The sequence below is a fragment of the Macaca fascicularis genome, chromosome X (assembly GCF_037993035.2).
Source record: "Macaca fascicularis isolate 582-1 chromosome X, T2T-MFA8v1.1".
Taxonomy (NCBI): domain Eukaryota; kingdom Metazoa; phylum Chordata; class Mammalia; order Primates; family Cercopithecidae; genus Macaca; species Macaca fascicularis.
The window spans coordinates 126,279,858-126,300,125 of record NC_088395.1 but is presented as its reverse complement, the minus strand read 5'-3'; the positions used below and the strand labels follow the sequence as shown (position 1 = coordinate 126,300,125).

Genomic DNA, 20,268 nt, shown 5'->3' with positions numbered 1-20,268 from the left:
CCCAGCACTTTGGGAGGCCGAGGCTGGCGGATCACTTGAGCCCAAGAGTTCGAGACCAGCCTGGGCAACAAGATGAAACCCTGTCTCCCCAATCCCCCTCAAAAAAAAAAAAAAAAAAAATTAGCCAGACTTGGTGTCGTACGCGCCTGTAGTCCCAGCGACTCAGGAGGCGGAGGTGGGAGGATCGCTTGAGCCCGGGAGGCAGAGGTTTCAGGGAGCCGAGATCTTGCCACTGTACTCCATCCTGGGCGACAGAGTGAGCAGAGTGAGTTCCAGTCTCAAGAAAAAAAAAAAAAAAAAAAAAAACTCCTTTTGCTGGGGCACGTTGGTGAAGACGGGTGGCTAGGGGATAAGTATACAGTTTTTCTCTAGGCGGGAAACTTAATTGGAGTTTATCAGGCGCGAGCCATTAACAAAATTTGCGCCCTCTAAGCTAACACGGCAATATGGGGCTTAGACATCATAGCTCATCCCCAGTCGCAAAAAACCCTCCTTATTTGCTTGGGATTGGAAAGAAGAAGAAAATATACATTCATACTTTCATACATGACATACACACACACACACATTTACATACGAATGCATACAGAAAGCACATGAAACACAAGCAGACTTAACTGTGTTGTTCATACGGCCACTCAGTGAAATGTATACGGTATATTGTGTTTGAAATATATATTCAGTGAAATATATACTTCCCTTCAAGTGTTTCAAATTCAAGGCTGAGAAAGGACTTGGTCTCTTGCTTAGACTTGAGGAACCTCACTCGGAACTGGAAGGATGTATGCAATCTAGTTGCCCCACCGGCTTATTTATATTGATACACACATCGCTTCCTGTCGGCGACGACCGCCTAGATCCGGGGAAGGGTTTTGCAAACGTACCCAGAACTGTTTCCAAGGTTTCCTCAGATTTGGGCTGTTCCGCAGCGGCAGGTCCCGGGAACCAAGGCAACAGATTATCTTCCTAGGCTCGCGAGAGCGCCACCTTCTCCCACTGCTGCTGGGGCCCCCCAGTAGCAATGGCTCCGGTGTCCGGCTCGCGCACCCCGGATAGGGAGGCCTCGGGCTCGGGGGGAAGACGTCGCAGTTCGTCCAAGAGTCCGAAGCCCAGCAAATCTGCCCGCTCTCCGCGGGGCCGCCGCTCTCGCTCGCGCTCTTGCTCTCGGTCCGGGGACCGGAATGGACTCAGCCATCAGTTGGGTGGCCTCAGCCAAGGCTCCCGAAACCAGTCCTACCGCTCACGCTCCCGGTCGCGTTCTCGAGAGCGGCCCTCTGCACCCCGGGGCATCCCCTTCGCTTCTGCCTCCTCGTCAGTCTATTATGGCAGCTACTCGCGCCCCTACGGGAGCGACAAGCCTTGGCCTAGCCTCCTCGACAAGGAGAGGGAGGAGAGCCTGCGGCAGAAGTGAGTGAGACGGCCGCACTTTCTCTTGTACGAGCCTACGTGCCTTTAGAGTCCGATCTATCATTCATTCCGCTTCTGACCATTCGCATTTCGCTCACTCTGCTTGCCTTGCGCCCATTTTCATCCCTTTCTTTAATCCACCCACGACAACCCTTTATTCGTCCTTTTCATTTTCCCTTACCCTCAGGCCCCTTCATATAGTGCCCTGGTCTCCCGCTACCCCCTTCTACCTCCTGTCTTGTTAGCGAATATTGCCGAGAGCCTCATACCTACCAGAATTGTAGCATTTACCTGGTGGTGTCATTATCATTCGTGAATATATTTGTATTCACCACTAGACTGAGCTCATGGAAAGGAGGAGCCAGTGAACGGAGGAGAATTCTGATCACAGAATTCTAAGTGCCTAATACTTTATAGGCGCTCAACCATTGCTTGTTGAATGAAGAAACTCACAGGTCTGAGATAACAGGATATGTATGTAGAAATGTTTTGTGGGGAATTAGGAAGGGATGAAATCAAGGGTTTAAGTTGGAGAGGAAATAAACCTTCCCCTCAGACAAGACAATTAGATGCATGTAGGAAAAGTGATCTGATAAGCTATAGATGACCCCAATTTGAGGAAGGTCTTGTTAAGTGGTCTCAGTCTTGACGTCGAAAAATGACGCCAGAATGAGACGATCTCTAATGAAAGTGAGTATTGGAGTAGAAAAATGCATAGCTTGGGGATTGTTTTGTTTTGTTTTAGAGGCAGGGTCTAGCCCTGTCGCCCAGGCTGGAGTGCAGTGGTGCAGTCTTGGCTCACTGCAGCCTCCACTTTCTTGGGCTCAAGTGATCCTCCCACCTCTGCCTTCCTCATAGCTGGCACTATAGGTGCGCACCACCACACCCGGCTTATTTTTATATTTTTTGGTAGAGACGGTTTCACCATGTTGCCCAGGCTGGTATCGAACTCCTGGTCTCAAGTGATCCTCCCACTTTGGCCTCCCAAAGTGCTGGGATTACAGGTATGCCCCACATGCCCCGCTGAACCTGTCCTTTTCATCACTATAGTTTATTACCTCCCACTGCCGAAAGAAAAAGAATCAAGACATCTCCCAGCTGTTGGAACTTTAACTTACCTCTCAATTCCTGTAATATTTCTAAGTTTCTCATCTTTTAAACATATAAGTGCACGTAAATAACTTAGTACAGTGCCTGACACATAATTTAACAATAAACGTAAGATATTAAGACTTACACAACAATAATTATGAGCCTTTTCCTTTCTCCTTAAAACTATGCATTTTTGGCCGGGCACAGAGGCTCATGCCTGTAATCCCAACACTTTAGGAGGCCAAGGCATGAGGATCACTTGAATCCAGGAGTTCAAGACCAGCCTGGGCAATAAAGGGTACCCTGTCTCTACAAAAAGTGTTTTAAAAATTAACTGGGCAAGGTGGCATGTGCTTGTAATATCAGGTACTGGGGATGCTGAAGTGGGAGGATCACTTTAGCTGGAGAGGTCAAGGCTTCAGTGAGCCATGATCTCACCACTGCACTCCAGCTTCGGTGACAGAGGGAGATCCTGTCTCAAAAACAAAAAAAAAAAAACAAGCAAAAAAAACAAAAAACAAAAAAAAAACCAAAGAGAAGAAAAGGAAGAAAGGAAAAGGACAAACTCCAGAATCAGACTGAGTATGAAGCCCTTATTTGCCACTTAATAGCTGTGTGACCTTGGTCAAGTTACTTAACCTCTCTGGGTTCCATTTCTTCATCATTAAAAAGGGGATAAAATAAATACTACGGATTTTGGGATTTTAATAATTAAGTGCCTGGAACATAGTAACTATTCCATAAGTGTTATTAATGTTTCTTGCATAGGAGTAAAAACAGTCCTGAGTTAGGTTAGAGACCCATCTCTCCAAGTTAAATTTTTCAGAAACATACCCACAGGCTATGTCAGTCAAAAAGTAAATGGTTTCTTCTTGGAGAATCCTCACCAAAAGATGTCAGAACTGCTTGGATGAAACTTGCATATGTACATTTAGAAAATAATTTATCTTTTTTTTTTTTTTTTTGAGATGGAGTCTCGCTCTGTCTCCCAGGCTGGAATGCAGTGGCGTAATCTCGGCTCACTGCAGCCTCTGCCTCCTGGGTTCAAGTGATTCTTCTGCCTCAATCTCCTGAATAGCTGGGATTATAGGCATGCACCACCACACCCAGCTAATTTTTGTGTTTTTAGTAGAGACGGGGTTTCGCCATGTTGGCCAGGCTGGTCTCGAACTCCTGACCTCAGGTGATCTACCCACCTCAGCCTCCCAAAGTGCTGGGCCCAGCCAATAATTTATCTTAACATTACAGATGAAACCAGGTGACAACAGGACTTCCTACTGTTTACAGTTTGATAGGCATTCTTCCCCCCATAATTCATAAATTCCAAGTACGGCTATAAGTATGTTACCTTCTAAATTGTTACTTCAGGTGAGAAACACTCTCAGTCTGACTCTGCATAGTTATAATACCTTTTCCCCTGGTTAAGGAAGCAAAAACAATTTATTCAAACACTCATTCCAATTATATTTATTTTGTAAGGATTTTTAAAAACAAATGGAGTCACAAGCAGCTAAACTTTGAGAGAATGAGCCTTAGTCTTTGTTTTGTTTTGTTTTTTTAGTTTATGAGGAATAACAAAAATTAGAACAAGAAACCACAGGCATAAAACAAAGGAAGAAACAAATTTTAGAAATAAATTATCCTTCAAAGAATAGATACAAAATGCAGTCCTTTTCCAAAAAGGAACTAAAAGGAAAACAGAGAGGGAACAAACCTTGTATCTCATTGAGTATAGTTTTTTTGTGTGTTTTTTTGGATTTTTATTTCAAGATAAGAGTCTCGCTGTATCACCCAGGCTATCACGTGCAGTGGCGTGACCTTGGCTCACTGCAACCTCCACCTCCGGCGTTCAAGGGATTCTCCAGCCTCAGCCTTCTGAATAGCTGGAACTACAGGCACACGCCACCGCATCCAGCTAATTTTTGTATTTTTAGTAGAGACAGGGTTTTACCATGTTGGCCAGGCTGGTCTTGAACTCCTGACCTCAAGTGATCCACCTGCCTCGGCCTCCCAAAGTGTTGGGTTTACAGGCATGAGCCACCACGCCCAGCCCCCAGTACATTTTTTGTTAAATGAAACTTTTTGACTAGGTGCAGTGGCTCATGCCTCTGATCCCAACACTTTGGGAGGCTGAGGCAAGAGGATTGCTTGAGGCCAGGAGTTCAAGATCAACCTGGGCAACAAAGCAAGACCTCTTTTTCTTTTTTTTTTTTGAGACAGAGTCTCGCTCTGTCTTCCAGGTTAGAGTGCAGTGGCGCAATCTTGGCTCACTGAAACTTCCGCCTCCTGGGTTTAAGCGATTCTCCTGCCTCAGTCTCCCTAGTAGCAGGGATTATAGGCATGCGCCACCACAACTGGCTAATTTTTCTATTTTTAGTAGAGACTGGGTTTCACCATGTTGGCCAGGCTGGTCTTGAACTCCTAATCTCAAGCGATCCGCCCACCTCAGCCTCCCAAAGTGCTGGGATTACAGGCATGTGCCACTGTGCCGGGCCACAAGACCTCATCTCTACAAAAAATAAAACACTTTTCTTTCAGGCTGGGTGTGGTGGCTCACACCTGTAATCCCAGCACCTGAGGTGGATCACCTGATTGAATTGAACCCAGGAGGTGGAGGTTGCAGTGAGCCAAGATCGTGCCACTGCACTCCAGCCTGGGCAACAGAGCAAGACTCCGTCTAAAAAAATAAATAAATAATAAAATAAAATAAAAACTTTTCTTTCATTTTCAGAACTTCAGTTGTTTTCTACGTCTAATGCATCATTTTTATTTTCTTCATTAATTCCTCGGTTTCTGAAAACTGAAGGTTGGACCAAATCAAAAGAGACTTCTCTTCACCTTTCATAAATCTGTAAACAAATGAAGTTACTTACAAATGTGAAACTGTTTCTGTCACATATTACAGATGATGAAATGAGCAATTAAGAGCTGTGTCATGCATTCAGCAGAATGGATGCACTTGACAGTCTCCCAGGCCATCATTTCTATAGTCTGTACCATTTGATAGTATCATCAGAACATCAGACTTAAGTGATGAGTTTACATTTAAACCAAGTTTTTATTCATGTTTAAAATACAAGGGGAAAAAAGGCTTAACTAGACTCCTATTGAATTTGATTATATATTTAGGAAACAACTCAGCCATTGAGTTATAATTTACATATCTTTATCTGCTAGGAGATTAAGTGAGAGAGAGAGAATTGGAGAACTGGGAGCTCCTGAAGTATGGGGACTTTCTCCAAAGAATCCTGAACCAGAGTAAGTGGTTAAAAAATATATTTTTAAATGTTATAATATGTGTTTAAATCCTGAATCTATTATCAAAATGTTTAAGTGAAGAACTTTAAATATATCTCACATTTTTCTTTCTTGTGATTTATATTCATCTACCCCTTACGTTTTAAAAACATAGAACATATCTAAAGATTAAAACATGTTGCTAGTAGATTTTAGCATAATCTAAAATAATTCGTGAAGTATAAATTTTCTATTAATAGAAGGGTTCATTGTTAAATAATACACATTATTTTGAATTATTTTTTCTTAACTCAGTGGCAGATTGCATGCCAGATATTAGCATTACAAAGAGTTTTTTGTTTTTGTTTTTGTGTTTTTGAAAGGGAGTCTTGCTCTGTCACCCAGACTGGAGTGAAATGGTGCAGTCTCAGCTCACTGCAACCTCTGCCTCCTGGGTTCAAGTGATTCTCCTGCCTCAGCCTCCTGAATAGCTGGGATTACAGGCGCCTGCCACCACACCCGGCTAATTTTTGTATTTTTAGTAGAGACGGTGGTTTCGCCATGTTGGCCAGGCTGGTCTCAAACTCCTGACCTCGTGATCCGCTTGCCTCGGCCTCCCAAAGTGCGTGAGCCACTGCACCTGGCCTGCAAAGAGATTTTTTAAAATGAATATACCAGTATGGTTTTGTTTGGTTAATATTCCTATATCCAATACTGTCTGCAGGCTTAATGCTTTTTCTTTTTGCTTATTTCTTTTCTCTTTGATGCTACTCATATGTTTCTTCTTCCCTCTCTATTTCTGTGCCAACTTTAGGATGAGTTGAGACAATGTGTGTTTGACAGGTAAACCTGTAATTTGTGACTGAATAATAAAGCATTATTATCTGAAACTTTTTCTTACAGATACCTTTAGAAAATGCTTGAAGAGGCCAGGTGCAGTGGCTCACATCTGTAATCACGGCACTTTGGGAGGCCAAGGCAGGTGGATTCCTTGAGCCCAGGAGTTCAAGACCAGCCTGGGCAAATAACGAGACCCCATCTCTATTTAAGAGGGAAAAAAAAAAGAAAATGCTTGAACCTGAATGCATTGAATTACAGTTGGAAGGAACCCTAAAAATAGTTTTCTTTCTTTCTTTTTTTTTTTTGAGACACAGTCTCACTCTGTCACCCAGGCTGGAGTGCAGTGGTGCGATCTCGGCTCGGCTCACCACAACCTCCGCCTCCCAGGTTCAAGTGATCCTCCTGCCTCAGCTTCCCGAGTACCTGGGATTACAGGTGCGCGCCACCATGCCCGGCTGATTTTTGTATTTTTAGTAGAGATGGGGTTTCACCATGTTGGTCAGGCTGGTCTTGAACTCCAGACCTCATGATCCGCCCACCTCGGCTTCCCAAAGTGCTGGGATTACAGGCGGGGGCCACCACGCCTAGCCAAAATAATTTTCTAGACGATATTTAAATTACTCCAAGTGTAATCTTCAGAGGAAAATATTATATGATGTGGAAACTCCTTTTCTAAACTATTGTAGAATTTAAATAATACTCATTTTCAGAATTCTCTGCAACAGAACAAAATCTCTTTAGACTGTAGTTTGTTAGGTTTTTGTTCTGAGGAGACAGAACAGTTACTGCTTTACCATTTGTCTTTTACATGATTAAAATAAAATTATAAAGTCTTTCTTCAGCCTTCTTATATCCTGTTTCTTTAATCTTTCCTATGGTTCCTGTTTCTCTACTTTTTCCCTGTAGTTTCTTATGAAAATATAAATCCTCCATGCTGCTTTGTTTAAATAGCACTCTGTAAACTCTAAAGTGTTATGCAGATGATAAGTTATTTTATTTTTACAAAGATGGTAGACCCTTGAACTGCACGTTTATGAAAGTAATTCAGTGCTTGCTTTGTTGTTGTTTTGTTTTTTTTTGATTCCCAAGTTCTGCCTTAGGATCTCCAACGCTTGCTTTTAATGGTTCTTGGACAATCAATGCTGTTATTGAAAAATTTGGAGTTCATATTTTTATGCTCCATGGTCTATATCTCGTCACTTTCCTAATTCTTATAACCATTTTATTTAAATTCAGTTCTGATGAACATACACCAGTGGAGGATGAAGAGCCAAAGAAAAGCACTACTTCAGCTTCCACTTCAGAAGGTATTAAAAAAAAAAAAAGGTATTTTTTAAATACAGAGCTATTTTATTGAGAAATTTTAAAAAATCAGTTTGTAAATAGTTGAACATTAGACTTTGCTTTTACTCAAATTGCCCATCGTCTGTTTCTTTTGATGTTCAGAAATACTTTTTTAGAATATAACTTTTTTATTTGTATTTTCTTAGAAGAAAAAAAGAAGAAGAAGAAGTCTAGCCATTCAAAAGAAAGGTCCAAGAAAAGGAGAAAGAAAAAATCATCGAAAAGAAAACATAAGAAGTATTCTGAAGATAGCGACAGTGACTCTGATTCTGAAACAGACTCCAGTGGTAAGAAAGCCAAGAGCATTCTGTAAGCCTTGCTTCAAAACTAGTTTTACTTCTTAAAACTTATTTTAGAAGAAGGTTCCTAGAAACAATAATAATACTGAAGATTTTTTGAACACTTGCTAACCTTGTGCCAGGTACCCCAATAAGCACTTTATATTCATTATTGCCATTTAATCCATACAATAACTGTAGGGTACATCTTATAGATGAAGAAAAGGAGACAGAGCAGGTTACAAGTACTATCCCTAAGGTCACACAGTTTGGATTCAAACCTAAGCAATCTGACTCCATATTGGGATTGGTTGTGCAAAGTTTTACAAGGCACATGGCACCAGACCAAGTCAGGGGGTTGGGCTGTACCAAAGTAAGCCTTACAGGGCTGCATCAGCCCAGTGGAAGGGCTCTTTTGTTTAATTCTCGTGCCCAGTGAGCACCTCTGTACAGTTTTCAAAAAGGTATGCCATAAAGTGCCTACTTCATGCTGGCTGCCTATTTGTGGAAGGCACCCTATCTGCGGTAGTGCATCACAAAAAGTCTCTTTTTTGTACTCTCTCCTGTCTGATGATTGACCAGAAGGTGATTCCTCTGAGGTTAACACATTACACAAAGATTCACCGTCCTCTGATATCGCCCAAGTTTCCTGGCCCTCCCTGTCACTTCTCTTCCTCAATGCTGGCAGACAGAACTTTCAAATATTTCTGTATGCATCCCTTAAAAAGAGGCATTTTTTTACACCTAACTACAACACTATCTCATACAATAAAATTAATAATAATACCCTATATCACGAAATACCTACTTAAAATCCTTCAATAGCACTCCATAGCCTTCAGGGTGAAGTTCAGACCCTGACTCACTTCTCTCTAATCACACATACCCTGTTACACTCTCTTGCAGCATCCTCTGTAATCTGAAAACTACTTTCTGTCTCCTCAGTATTCCGTGTTCTTTCTCTTAATTGTTACTTGGTAGAGAGGCCCTCTGCCTACAATGCCAGTCTCTCCCTCCATCCAGCTTGGTTTACTCATTGCACCAATGGGCATGCGTTACTTTTGTAATCAAAGAACTACTTTAAGAGTCACCTTTCCTTATCAACCATTCCTCAGCCACCCTCCCCAAATCAGTCTGATTTTGAGACTCCTCTGTATGTCCAGGTTCCCCAAGCTTCCTTCTATCACTCCAGATTGTATTGATCTCTTTACCTGTCTCCTCCATTAGACTGAGCTCCGGGAAAGTATTCTCTCTCCCCTTCTCCAACACACACATAGTTTTCTTTCCCTTTTTATTATGAAAATATTTAAATATTCAGAAAAGCGAAGAGAATAGTATAATTAATACCATATACTTATCACCTAGATTTGGCAGTTGTTAGTATTTTTACATATTTGCTTCAAATACGGGCTTTTCACTGAGATAGTCAAAGTTAATTACAAATATTCTCACACTTTCACCCTAAATATTTCTGTATGTGTCCCGTACAAAGAGGCATTTTCCTACTTAGCCACCACACTATCTCACACAATAAAATTAATAATAATACCCTATATCACCAAATACCTAGTGACTTTAATTTCTATGTTCACAGTACCTCCTACAGTTCCTGACAAATAGCAATAAATGTTTCAATGAGGTAATTTCTTTGTAACAATAAATGGGACAGCAGTAGGGTAGTTACCTACTCAAAAGTACTACAATTTTAGAGTTAAATTTTTTCTTAATTGTAATGTGCTTTAATTTGCAGATGAAGATAACAAAAGGAGAGCAAAGAAAGCCAAGAAAAAGGAAAAGAAGAAGAAACACAGATCGTCAGTTTTTTAAGTTTTATTATGGAAAATTTCTTTTCTTTTTTTTTTTTTTGGAGACAGAGTCTCACTCTGTTGCTCAGGCTGGAGTGCAGTGGTTCGATCTCGGCTCACTGCAACCTCTGCCTCCCAGGTTCAAGCGATTCTCATGTCTCAATCTCCCGAGTAGCTGGGATTGTAGGCACCCACCACCATGCCCGGCTAATTTTTGTGTTTTTCAGTAGAGATGGGATTTCACCATGTTGGCCAGGCTGGTTTCAAACTCCTGACCTCAAGTGATCCTCCCACTTTGGCCTCCCAAAGTGCTGGGATTACAGGTGTGAGCCACCACACCCGGCCAGAAAATTTCAAATGTATATAAAATTACATAAAATAGTATAATGATGCCTCCTGCACCTGTCATGCAGTCTAAATAATTATCAACTCATGGTCAGTATCTGCCATCCATCATTTATTTTGGAACCAATCTCAGATATCATTCCATCCATAAGCAATTCAGTACCTTTCTCTAAAAGATAGGCATTCTTTAAAACAAAACAAAACAAAACAAAACAAAGCAAAAAACTGGCCAGACACAGTGGCACATATCTGTAATCCCTGCACTTTGGGAGGCCAGGCAGGAGGATCGCTTGAGCCCAGGAATTCAAGACCAGCCTGGGCAACATAGCTAGACCCTGTCTCTGTATTTAAAAAAAAAAAAAAAACAACCCATAACCAGAATGCTACTATTGTGCCTAAAACATTTAATAATAATTCCTCAATTCTCAGCCGTTTTTTCTGTAGTTTATTCCAATCAGGATCCAAATAATGTCCCTAAATTGCAATGACTGTATTCTTACGGTTTTTTTGGCATGTTCTGTCCTCTGTATTTCTAATAGATTGATAGGTCTAGAGGCCTGACAAGGTTCAGATTTGAGTTTGGGGCAAGAATACTTCATAGGTGGTGCTGTGTACTGTCAGTAGGCAAATAATGTCTGGTTGTCTCTTTTTATCATATTAACAACCATTGATGGTCATTATCTCGATCGATTATTTCATTAGGGGTTGTAAAATGATGATAGTAATCCTAGCTTTATCCTTCGTTTATTAGGCAAATAATTCTTTAAGAGAAACTTACCCTCATCAACTATTTAGATACCCTGAAATATAGTTATATAGTAAGAGCAGGATAATTGCTTGATTGTTTTTGTTTTATTACTTTTCAAATAATGAATTGAATTTTTTAAAAGTTTTATGAACCCAAGGATTTAAACATATTTGACATTTTAATCCATTACACATAAAATTGTTTATAATGTTCAAATTGTCGGAACTTCTTAGGCTGTTTTATTTCTGTTGTCTTTCTACAACATCAGAACTGTATTTCATTATTCCCTTTAGTGAATTTTTTTTTTTTTTTTTTTTGAGACCGTGTCTCACCCTGTCACCCAGGCTGGAGTGCAGTGGCACGATCACAGCTCACTATAACCTCAACCTTCCAGGATCAAGCCATCCTCCCACCTCTGACCCCACCTTCCCCATACCTGGGACTACAGACGTGTGCCACCACACCTGGCTAATTTTTATATTTTTTGTAGGGACACAGTTTTGTCATGTTGCCCAGGGCTAGTTTCTAACCCCTGGGCTCAAGTGACCTACCCGCCTCAGCCTCCCAATGTGCTGGGATTACAGGGGTGAAACACTACACCCAGCCTCCTTTAGTGATAATTTTTATAGCAAAAGATGATTTGGTTAAATAAGAATAGTTTTTTTAAAAATTGTTTAGAGACAATGTCTCGCTCTGTTGCCCAGGCTGGAATGCAGTGGCTAATCATAGCTCATTGCAGCCTTGAACTCCTGGGCTCAAGTGATCCTCCCTCCTCAGCCTCCTGAATAGCTTAGACTACAGGTGTGTGTGCCATCACACCCAGCTACTTTTTTTTTTTTTTTTAATAGAGACGAGGTCTTGCTATGTTTCCAAGGATAAGTTAGAAGCAGATTTTTTTAAGTAAAATTATCTTGCAAATTTGAATACTCTGGGAACTCAGATCATTTTATTGTCACCTTTCTTTGCCTTGAAAAATTAAGATATATAGTTACCAGTTCAAAATTTAGAAAGAAAAAGAAAAATTAAGATGCCCTCTAACATAGGAAGATTAAGTGAATTTGCATCAAATTATAATCCCTATAGGAAGAAATATAAGAAAAAGAAGTCTAAGAAGAGCAGAAAAGAGTCCAGTGATTCAAGCTCTAAAGAATCCCAAGAAGAGTTTCTGGAAAATCCCTGGAAGGATCGAACAAGTAGGTTCTTCTGATAGACTTTAACTCAGAACAGATGAAACATTAAAGTAACCAATTAGTCAGAATGTGAATGTGTTTCTTAATATCTTTCATGCAGAGGCTGAAGAACCCTCAGATTTAATTGGCCCAGAGGCTCCAAAAACACTTACCTCTCAAGATGATAAACCTTTGAAGTAAGTAGCAGTGTGTTTATAATATCTAAAGTACCTTCCAAAAAGTCTGGGCCTAACTTACCTTGCCAAGCTTATCTAACTCTGTTCCCTTATATCTACTTCGGGTTCTGGCTGAGCTTGACATACTAAATATTCCCTATGCTTAATGTGTACTTTGCAACTTCTATGCAGTGTTCAGCTTATTTCTTCATCCAGTATGCCTTCCCTTCTTTTCCCTGCCCTTTGTTCTCTTCCTTATCCCCAGTTTCTTCCTGTTAAAATCCTTACTATCCTTCGAAGCACTTTTCAAAAGGAGATGCATATGCTGATTCCCAATACTTCCCCTCCACAAGTAGGTGTGATTTCTATTTCTCTTTGATCCTCACAGAATTTTTTATTCCTTTTTTTCTCTTATTTTTTTTTTTACCAGCAGAATTTTTTTTTTCTTTTTTTGAGACGGAGTCTCGCTCTGTCGCCCAGGCTGGAGTTTAGTGGCGTGATCTTGTCTTGCTGTAACCCCTGCCTCCCAGGTTCAAGCGATTCTCCTGCCTCAGCCTCCTGAGCAACTGGGATTACAGGCATGCGCCACCACACCCGGCTAATTTTTTTGTATTTTCAGTAGAGACGAGGTTTTACCATGTTGGTCAGGCTGGTTTCAAATTCCTGACCTCATGATCCACCTGCCTCAGCCTCCCAAAGTGCTGGGATTACAGGCGTGAGCCACCACACCTGGCCTAGAATTTTTTGTTTGTTTGTTTTGTTTTGTTTTTTTGAGATGGTGTCTCACTCTGTCTCCCAGGCTGAAGCACAGTGGCGTGATTGAGTTTCACTCTGTTGCCCAGACTGGAGTGCAGTGGCATGATCTTCGCTCACTGCAACCTCCGCCTCCCAGGTTCAAGTGATTCTCCTGCCTCAGCCTCCCAAGTAGCCAGGGTTACAGGCGCCTGCCACCACGCTCAGGCTAATTTTTGTATTTTTAGTAGAGATGGGGTTTCACCATGTTGGCCAGGATAGTCTCGAACTCCTGACCTCAAGTGATCTGCCTGCTTCAGCCTCCCAAAATGCTGAGATTACAGGCATCAGTCACTATACTCAGCCTACTTTGGATTTTTTTTTTTTTTTTTTTTTTTTTTTGAGACAAAGTCTCGCTCTGTCACCCAGGCTGGAGTGCAGTGACACGATCTCGGCTCACTGCAACCTCCACCTCCTGGGTTCAAGTGATTCTCCTGCCTCAGCCTCCTGAGTAGCTGGGACTACAAGCATGCACCACCATGCCCGGCTAATTTTGTATTTTTAGTAGAGACGGGGTTTCGCCATGTTGGCCAGGCTGGTCTCGAGCTCCTGACCTCAGGTGATCCGCCCGCCTCAGCCTCCCAAAGTGCTCGGATTATAGGCATGAGACACTGTGCCTGGCATACTTTGGATTTTTTAAGGGAAAAAGGGAAAGGGAATCAGCTGGAGCCAGAACCAGTAATGACAATACCTGTAGGGATAAATTAATCCATAATTGTAAACTGTGAATCTATACTCACATCAGTTCTTTTTTTCAAAATATTTCTGCATTTCTGGGTTAGTTGTATAGGTCATAGTGCAATGCAATATTTAATACACTAATTAGGATAAAGCAATTCACATTGAGCTTCCTAGCGCACTACTGCTGAGCATTGTTACTCCTACTCTTGTCTGAGAGAAAATGTGGGGTTTTTTGGTGCTCTCTTTAGATTATGAGTTTTTAATATTAAGATGATTTAATGGACGTTTTCTGAATTCTGAATTACTTTGTAGCTATGGCCATGCTCTGTTACCTGGTGAAGGCGCAGCTATGGCTGAATATGTAAAAGCTGGAAAACGTATCCCACGAAGAGGTGAAATTGGCTTGACAAGTGAAGAAATTGCATCATTTGAATGCTCAGGTTATGTAATGAGTGGTAGCAGGTATGTTATTGGCATTAAGCTCAGTTTCCATGACTAGATCTTCTTTTTTACTACCAGAATTATATTTTCGTAATTGATTCTCATTAAGTGACTGTTTCTTATTAAAAGTAGAGTATAAATATTGGTTTGATATTAGTTTTGTTAGTATAACATGGTTTTCTGCAATTCCAAGTATATATGCAACTCAGCCTCAAACTCAGCTATATCTCTGACTTCAAAGAATCAGTCTTTCTAATGTCCTTTCCTAGTTGGTATTTGGGTACAGATATTTTATCCACTGGAGGATATAGTTAAATTCAGCTATTTATCACTGTCCCGTGAGGAATGTGGCAATTAGGGAAATATTTTCGCAAGACAGTGTTTCCTGGTTACAAGTTTGTCTCCAGTTCTTTATGGGCCCAGATTTCTGAGACTGAATAACAGAAAAAGATGATAAAAGACATTGGTCAGCTGAGAACATGTCCTGGCTAATAAATAAATGAATAAATATATAAATTTTAAAAAGACACTGGATTCAGCATGGGGAAACAAATATAAAATTAGGAAAGGGAAAAGTTCCAGGAAGAACCAGGAGAATGAGCTAATAGGGCAGGAGTATTTAGATCAAATTGAATTTTGGATTCTTTAAAACTTGATAAACTTTTTAAAGTAGATAACTATTTTTAAATGATATTGAAGGCAAATATTTGCAGAAACCCTGAAGCACCTCCAGAATCTTGTAATTCTGAGGACCAATATTTGAAGTATTACATTGGAGGACCCATGCAGTAAGGCAAGAAAAAGAAATTAGAGACACAAGGATTGGAAAGGAAGGCCGGGCACAGTGGCTCATGCCTGTAATCCCAGCACTTTGGGAGGCCAAGGCAGGCAGATCACTTGAGCCCAGGAGTTCAAGACTAGCCTGGGCAACATGGTGAAACCCATCTCTACTAAAAACACAAAAATTAGCCAGACGTGGTGGTACGCAGCTGTAATCCCAGCTGCTCAGGAGGCTGAAGCAGGAGAATCGCTTGAACCCAGAAGGCAATGAACCAAGATCACACCACTGCATGCCAGCCTGGAGAGCAAGACTCAGCCTGAAAAAACAATAATAATAATAATAATATAATAAGGATTGGAAAGGACAATATAACAATGTCATTTTTTATCCAGGTGCGGTGGCTCACGCCTGTAATCCCAGCACTTTGGGAGGCATAGTTGGGTGGATCACCTGAGGTCAGGAATTCAAGACCAGCCTGGCCAACATGGTGAAACCCCGTCTTTACCAAAAATACAAAAATTAGCTGGGCATGGTGGCGGACGCCTGTAGTCCCAGCTACTCAGGAGGCTGAGGCAGGAGAATCACTTGAATCCAGGAGGCAGTTGCAGTGAGCCAAGATCATGCCATTGCACTCCAGCCTGGGTGACAAGAGTGAAACTCCACCTCAAAAAATAAAATGTCATTTTTTTGTGAATGACATTGTGAATGATTTGATTGTTTACATAGAAAATCCCAAAGAATCTCCAGATAAATTATAAATAAGAGGAGTGTTTAACAAATGGTTGGATATAAGGTTAATACACAAAAATCCATTGCATTTCTATTTACCAGCAACAGATAACTAGAAAATGTAACTAAATAAGAAGAAAACAACATTTGTAATAGTATCAGAGAATATGAAGGACTTCAGAATAAATCTTAACAAAAGATGCCCAACACTCTGTGAGGAAAACTATAAAACATTATTAAGAGATTGTATATTCAATACAGTTCCAATAAAAATGAATTTCATTTCTATTTACCAACAGCAGAAACCTAGAAAGTTTATAACAGTGTCAGAATATGAAGGACTTAAGAATAAATCTTAACAAAAGATGCCCCAGGTTCTATGGAGAAAAATGTAAGACTTTAAGAATCTGTCTATTCAACAGTTCCAATCAAAATCACAACATAGTTTTTCATGAGACTTATTCAGCTGGTTCTAAAATGTATATATTACACTAAAAGGACAAGAATAGCCAGGTCACTTCTGAAGAAGAAGAGCAAGAAGGTAAGATTAAAGAAAACTTAAATAACTGGAGAGATACCAGGTTCATGGATAGGAAATCAATATTGTAAAGTTGTCAGTTCTTCCCAAATTGATCTTTATATAGAATACAGTCCCAATCAAAATCACAACACAGTTTTTCATGAAACTTAATAAGCCAGTTCTAAAATTTATATGTTAGACTAAAAGGACAAGAATAGCCAAGTCACTCCTGAAAAAGAAGAGCAGAAAGGTAAGATTTCCCCTACAAGATAGGAGGATTTATTATGAAGCTCACAGCACTTTAGAAAGCATGGGAGAACAACTGAATTGTTCAATGGAATAAAATTCAGGCTGGGCGCAGTGGCTCACGCCTGTAATCCCAGCACTTTGGGAAGCTGCGGCGGGTGGATCACCTGAGGTCAGGATTTCAAGACCAGCCTGGCCAACGTGGTGAAACCTCGTCTCTACTAAAAATACAAAAATTAGCTGGGTGTGGTGGCGGGTGCCTGTAGTCCCAGCTACTTGGGAGGCTGAGGCAGGAGAATCACTTGAACCCATGAGGCAGAGGTTGTAGTGAGCTGACACCTCGCCATTGTACTCCAGCCTGGGCAACAAGAGCAAAACACTATCTCAAAAAATAAAAATAAAAATAAAATTCAGAGCCCAAAGATACATGTTTGGAACTTCAGTGTATGAAAGAGATAGCATGTCGGATCAATGGGGAAAGAAAGAACCATTCAGTACGTGAAATAGGAAAGAAATGGTTTTTCATATGAAAAAAGATGAAAGTAGGACCCTGTATTACCAAATATAAAAAACACTGCAGCAGCCAGGCACGGTGGCTCACACCTGTAATCCCAGCACTTTGGGAGGCCGAGGCAGACGATTCACTTGAGGCCAGGAGTTCAAGACCAGCCTGGCCAACATGGTGAAACCCTGTCTCTACTAAAAATATAAAAAGGAGCTGGACGTGGTAGCGGGTGCCTGTAATCCCAGCTACTCAGGAGGCTGAGGCAGGAGAATCGGTTGAACCTGGGAGGCAGAGGTTGCAATAAGCCGAGATGATGCCACTGCACTCCAGCCTGAGTGACAGAGGGAGACTCAGAAGTTAAATCCACTGACAAAAACTGCTCTTCAATTATAGATTTAGACTTGGTTTTTTCTTTTTTTTTTTTTTCTTTTTTGACCTAGTTTCACTCTTGTCCCCCAGGCTGGAGTGCAGTGGCGCGATCTCAGCTCACTGCAACTTCCGCCTCCTGGGTTCAAACGATTCTCCTGCCTCAGCCTCCCGAGTAGCTGGGATTACAGGCACCCGCCACCACAGCCAACTAATTTTTGTATTTTTAGTAGAAACGAGGTTTCACCACGTTGGCCAGGCTGGTCTTGAACTCCTGACCTCAAGTGATCTGCCCGCCTCAGCCTCCCAAAGTGCTGGGATTACAGGCGTGAGCCACCGTGCCCAGCCTAGACCTGGTTCTTTTGGTTGTATGGTAAAGTAGAACCTTGAAGGAAGTTCCATCTGATTAATGACTAGTTAAATGTTTTATCTGTCCTGCTATCAATTCCACAAAGGCAAATGGATATATCACCTAGGAAGTTTAATAATTTGCCCATTTCTGGTTGTTTTACTGGAAACAAATTAGACGTATACCCTTACTATTTGAAATTAATGATAGTGGCCGGGCACGGTGGCTCACATCTGTAATCCCAGCACTTTGGGAGCCAAGGCAGGTGGATCACCTGAGGTCAGGAGTTCGAAACCAGCCTGGCCAACATGGCGAAACCCCATCTCTACTAAAAATAGAAAAATTAGTCAGGCGTGGTGGCACACACCTGTAGTCCTGGCTACTCGGGAGGCTGAGGCAGGGGAATCACTTGAGCCTGGGAGGCAGAGGTCGCAGTGAACCAAGATTGCGCCACTGCACTCCAGCCTGGGTGACAGAGCCAGACTACATCTCAAAAAAAAGAAAAAAAAAAAGGATAACATGTACTATGTTGACAGGATATCAGAGATCATTATTTGAATAGTGGAAATGAATCAAAGACATATCAGGGCCAGGCACGATGGCTCACGCCTGTAATCTCAGCACTTTGGGAGGCTGACACAGGTGGATTACTTGAGTTCAGGAGTTCGAGATCATCCTAGCCAACATGGTGAAACCCCGTCTCTACTAAAAATACAAAAATTAGCCGGACCTGTAATCCCAGCTACTCAGGAGGCTGAGATAGGGGAATTGCTTGAGCCAGGGAGGTGGAAGTTGCAGTGAGCCGAGATTGCACCACTGCACTCTAGCCTGGGCAACAGAGCAGGACTCCGTCTCAAAACAAAACAAAACAAAAAGGACGTGTCAGGCAGCTAAAATATTAATAAATTATCTTTTGGAAACTTAACCCATTTCAAAAACAGTTTTTATTTGTCAGCTGTTAAATAGACCACTCTGGGTAAGAAAAGATTAATGAGGATGTACTATGAAAATAATTACTGAGAAATTAAGCCAAAAATAAAATTCTCTCCAGGCATCGCCGAATGGAGGCTGTGCGACTGCGAAAAGAGAACCAGATCTATAGTGCTGATGAGAAGAGAGCCCTTGCATCCTTTAACCAAGAAGAGAGACGAAAGAGAGAGAACAAGATTCTGGCCAGTTTTCGGGAAATGGTTTACAGAAAGACCAAAGGGAAGGATGACAAATAAGGATTTTCTGATTGTCCAGAAGACATTTTTAACAACAAAAAAGAAAGTCTGGGTTCCACACATACATAGAAAAAGATTATTATGTTCTGAGAAAGCTTTACAGTGCTACTGTGCCTTCTATTTAATTCTTTCAGTCCTTCAATAAAAAGCTACTTATTGATATAACTTCAGCAAGTTCTTTGGGTTATTTTGGATTGACCATAATAACTTTCTGGTTTAAAAATTCAAATTATGGGCTGGGCATGGTGGCTCACGCCTGTAATCCCAGCACTTTGGGAGGCCAAGGCAGGGGGATCACTTGAGGACAGGAGTTCGAGACCAGCCTGGCCAACATGGTGAAACCCTGTCCCTACTAAAAATACAAAATCAGCCAGGAGTAGTGGCGCACACCTGTAGTCCCAGCTACTCAAGAGGATGAGGCAGGAGAATCACTTGAACCTAGGAGGTGGAGGTTGCAGTGAGCCGAGATTGTGCCACTACACTGCAGCCTGGGCAACAGAGCAAGACTCTGTCTCAAAAAAAAAAAAAAAAATGCCGGGCACGGTGGCTCACGCCTGTAACCCCAGCACTTTGGGAGGCCAAAGTGGGTGGATCACCTGAGGTCAGGAGTCGAGACCAGCCTGGCCAACATGGTGAAACCCTGTCCCTACCAAAAAATACAAAATTTAGTCGGGCATGGTGGTGGGCGCCTGTAATCCCAGCTACTTGGGAGGCTGAGGCAGGAGAATTGCTTGAATCCAGGAGGCGGAGGTTGCAGTGAGCCAAGATTGTGCCATTGCACTCCAGCCTGAGCAAGAAGGGTGAAACTCTGCCTCAAAAAAAAAAAAAAAAATCCAAATTATGATTAAAATCCTACTGTATTGGAAGAGGTGGCATGAAAAAAAGTGTTAGTGAGATGAGAAACTTCAATCTCACACCATGAGACAGTGCTACTATTAGCTCTTATGTGGTGCCTGCCCCACCCCCACCTCTACCCAACTGAACTTTTAGGAAATTATCACTCCTCTGTGTTGAATGTGTTACAAATGGACTTGATAGAAACATATAGGAGGCCACTTTTGTTAACAAAATGAAGGCATTGCTGCGAAAAGCAAATCTAGAATTTGAAAACTGATTTGTGTACTATAATATATGATCTGCCCTGGAAATAATGGGTTTTGATTTAAGTCCCTGCCTCCACTCTAAAACCAA

General features: G+C 41.5%; 1 protein-coding gene across 2 annotated transcripts; it reads left to right on the top strand.

The window, feature by feature from the left end:
• Positions 1-863: 863 nt before the first annotated feature.
• Positions 864-19,242, top strand: NKAP (NFKB activating protein). 2 transcript variants are annotated; one of them, XM_045383337.1, is made up of 9 exons: positions 864-1,407; positions 5,677-5,757; positions 7,813-7,883; positions 8,067-8,207; positions 9,949-10,012; positions 12,180-12,289; positions 12,387-12,462; positions 14,227-14,376; positions 18,903-19,242. In XM_045383337.1, exons 1-9 carry the CDS (start codon positions 1,022-1,024, stop codon positions 19,075-19,077), a joined length of 1,254 nt encoding a protein of 417 aa, XP_045239272.1. In that variant the 5' UTR covers positions 864-1,021; the 3' UTR covers positions 19,078-19,242. The 2 variants fall into 2 exon arrangements, with proteins under 2 accessions (XP_045239272.1, XP_065394225.1); XM_065538153.1 differs by lacking the exon at positions 5,677-5,757.
• Positions 19,243-20,268: the final 1,026 nt, after the last annotated feature.

Excerpts from the sequence above, each read along its gene's own strand:
- NKAP (XM_045383337.1), top strand. The coding sequence starts at position 1,022 with ATGGCTCCGGTGTCCGGCTCGCGCACCCCGGATAGGGAGGCCTCGGGC. Across the intron at positions 10,013-12,179 it reads AAGAAGAAGAAACACAGATC|GAAGAAATATAAGAAAAAGA; the intron begins GTCAGTTTTTTA and ends TAATCCCTATAG. Across the intron at positions 12,290-12,386 it reads TCCCTGGAAGGATCGAACAA|AGGCTGAAGAACCCTCAGAT; the intron begins GTAGGTTCTTCT and ends TCTTTCATGCAG.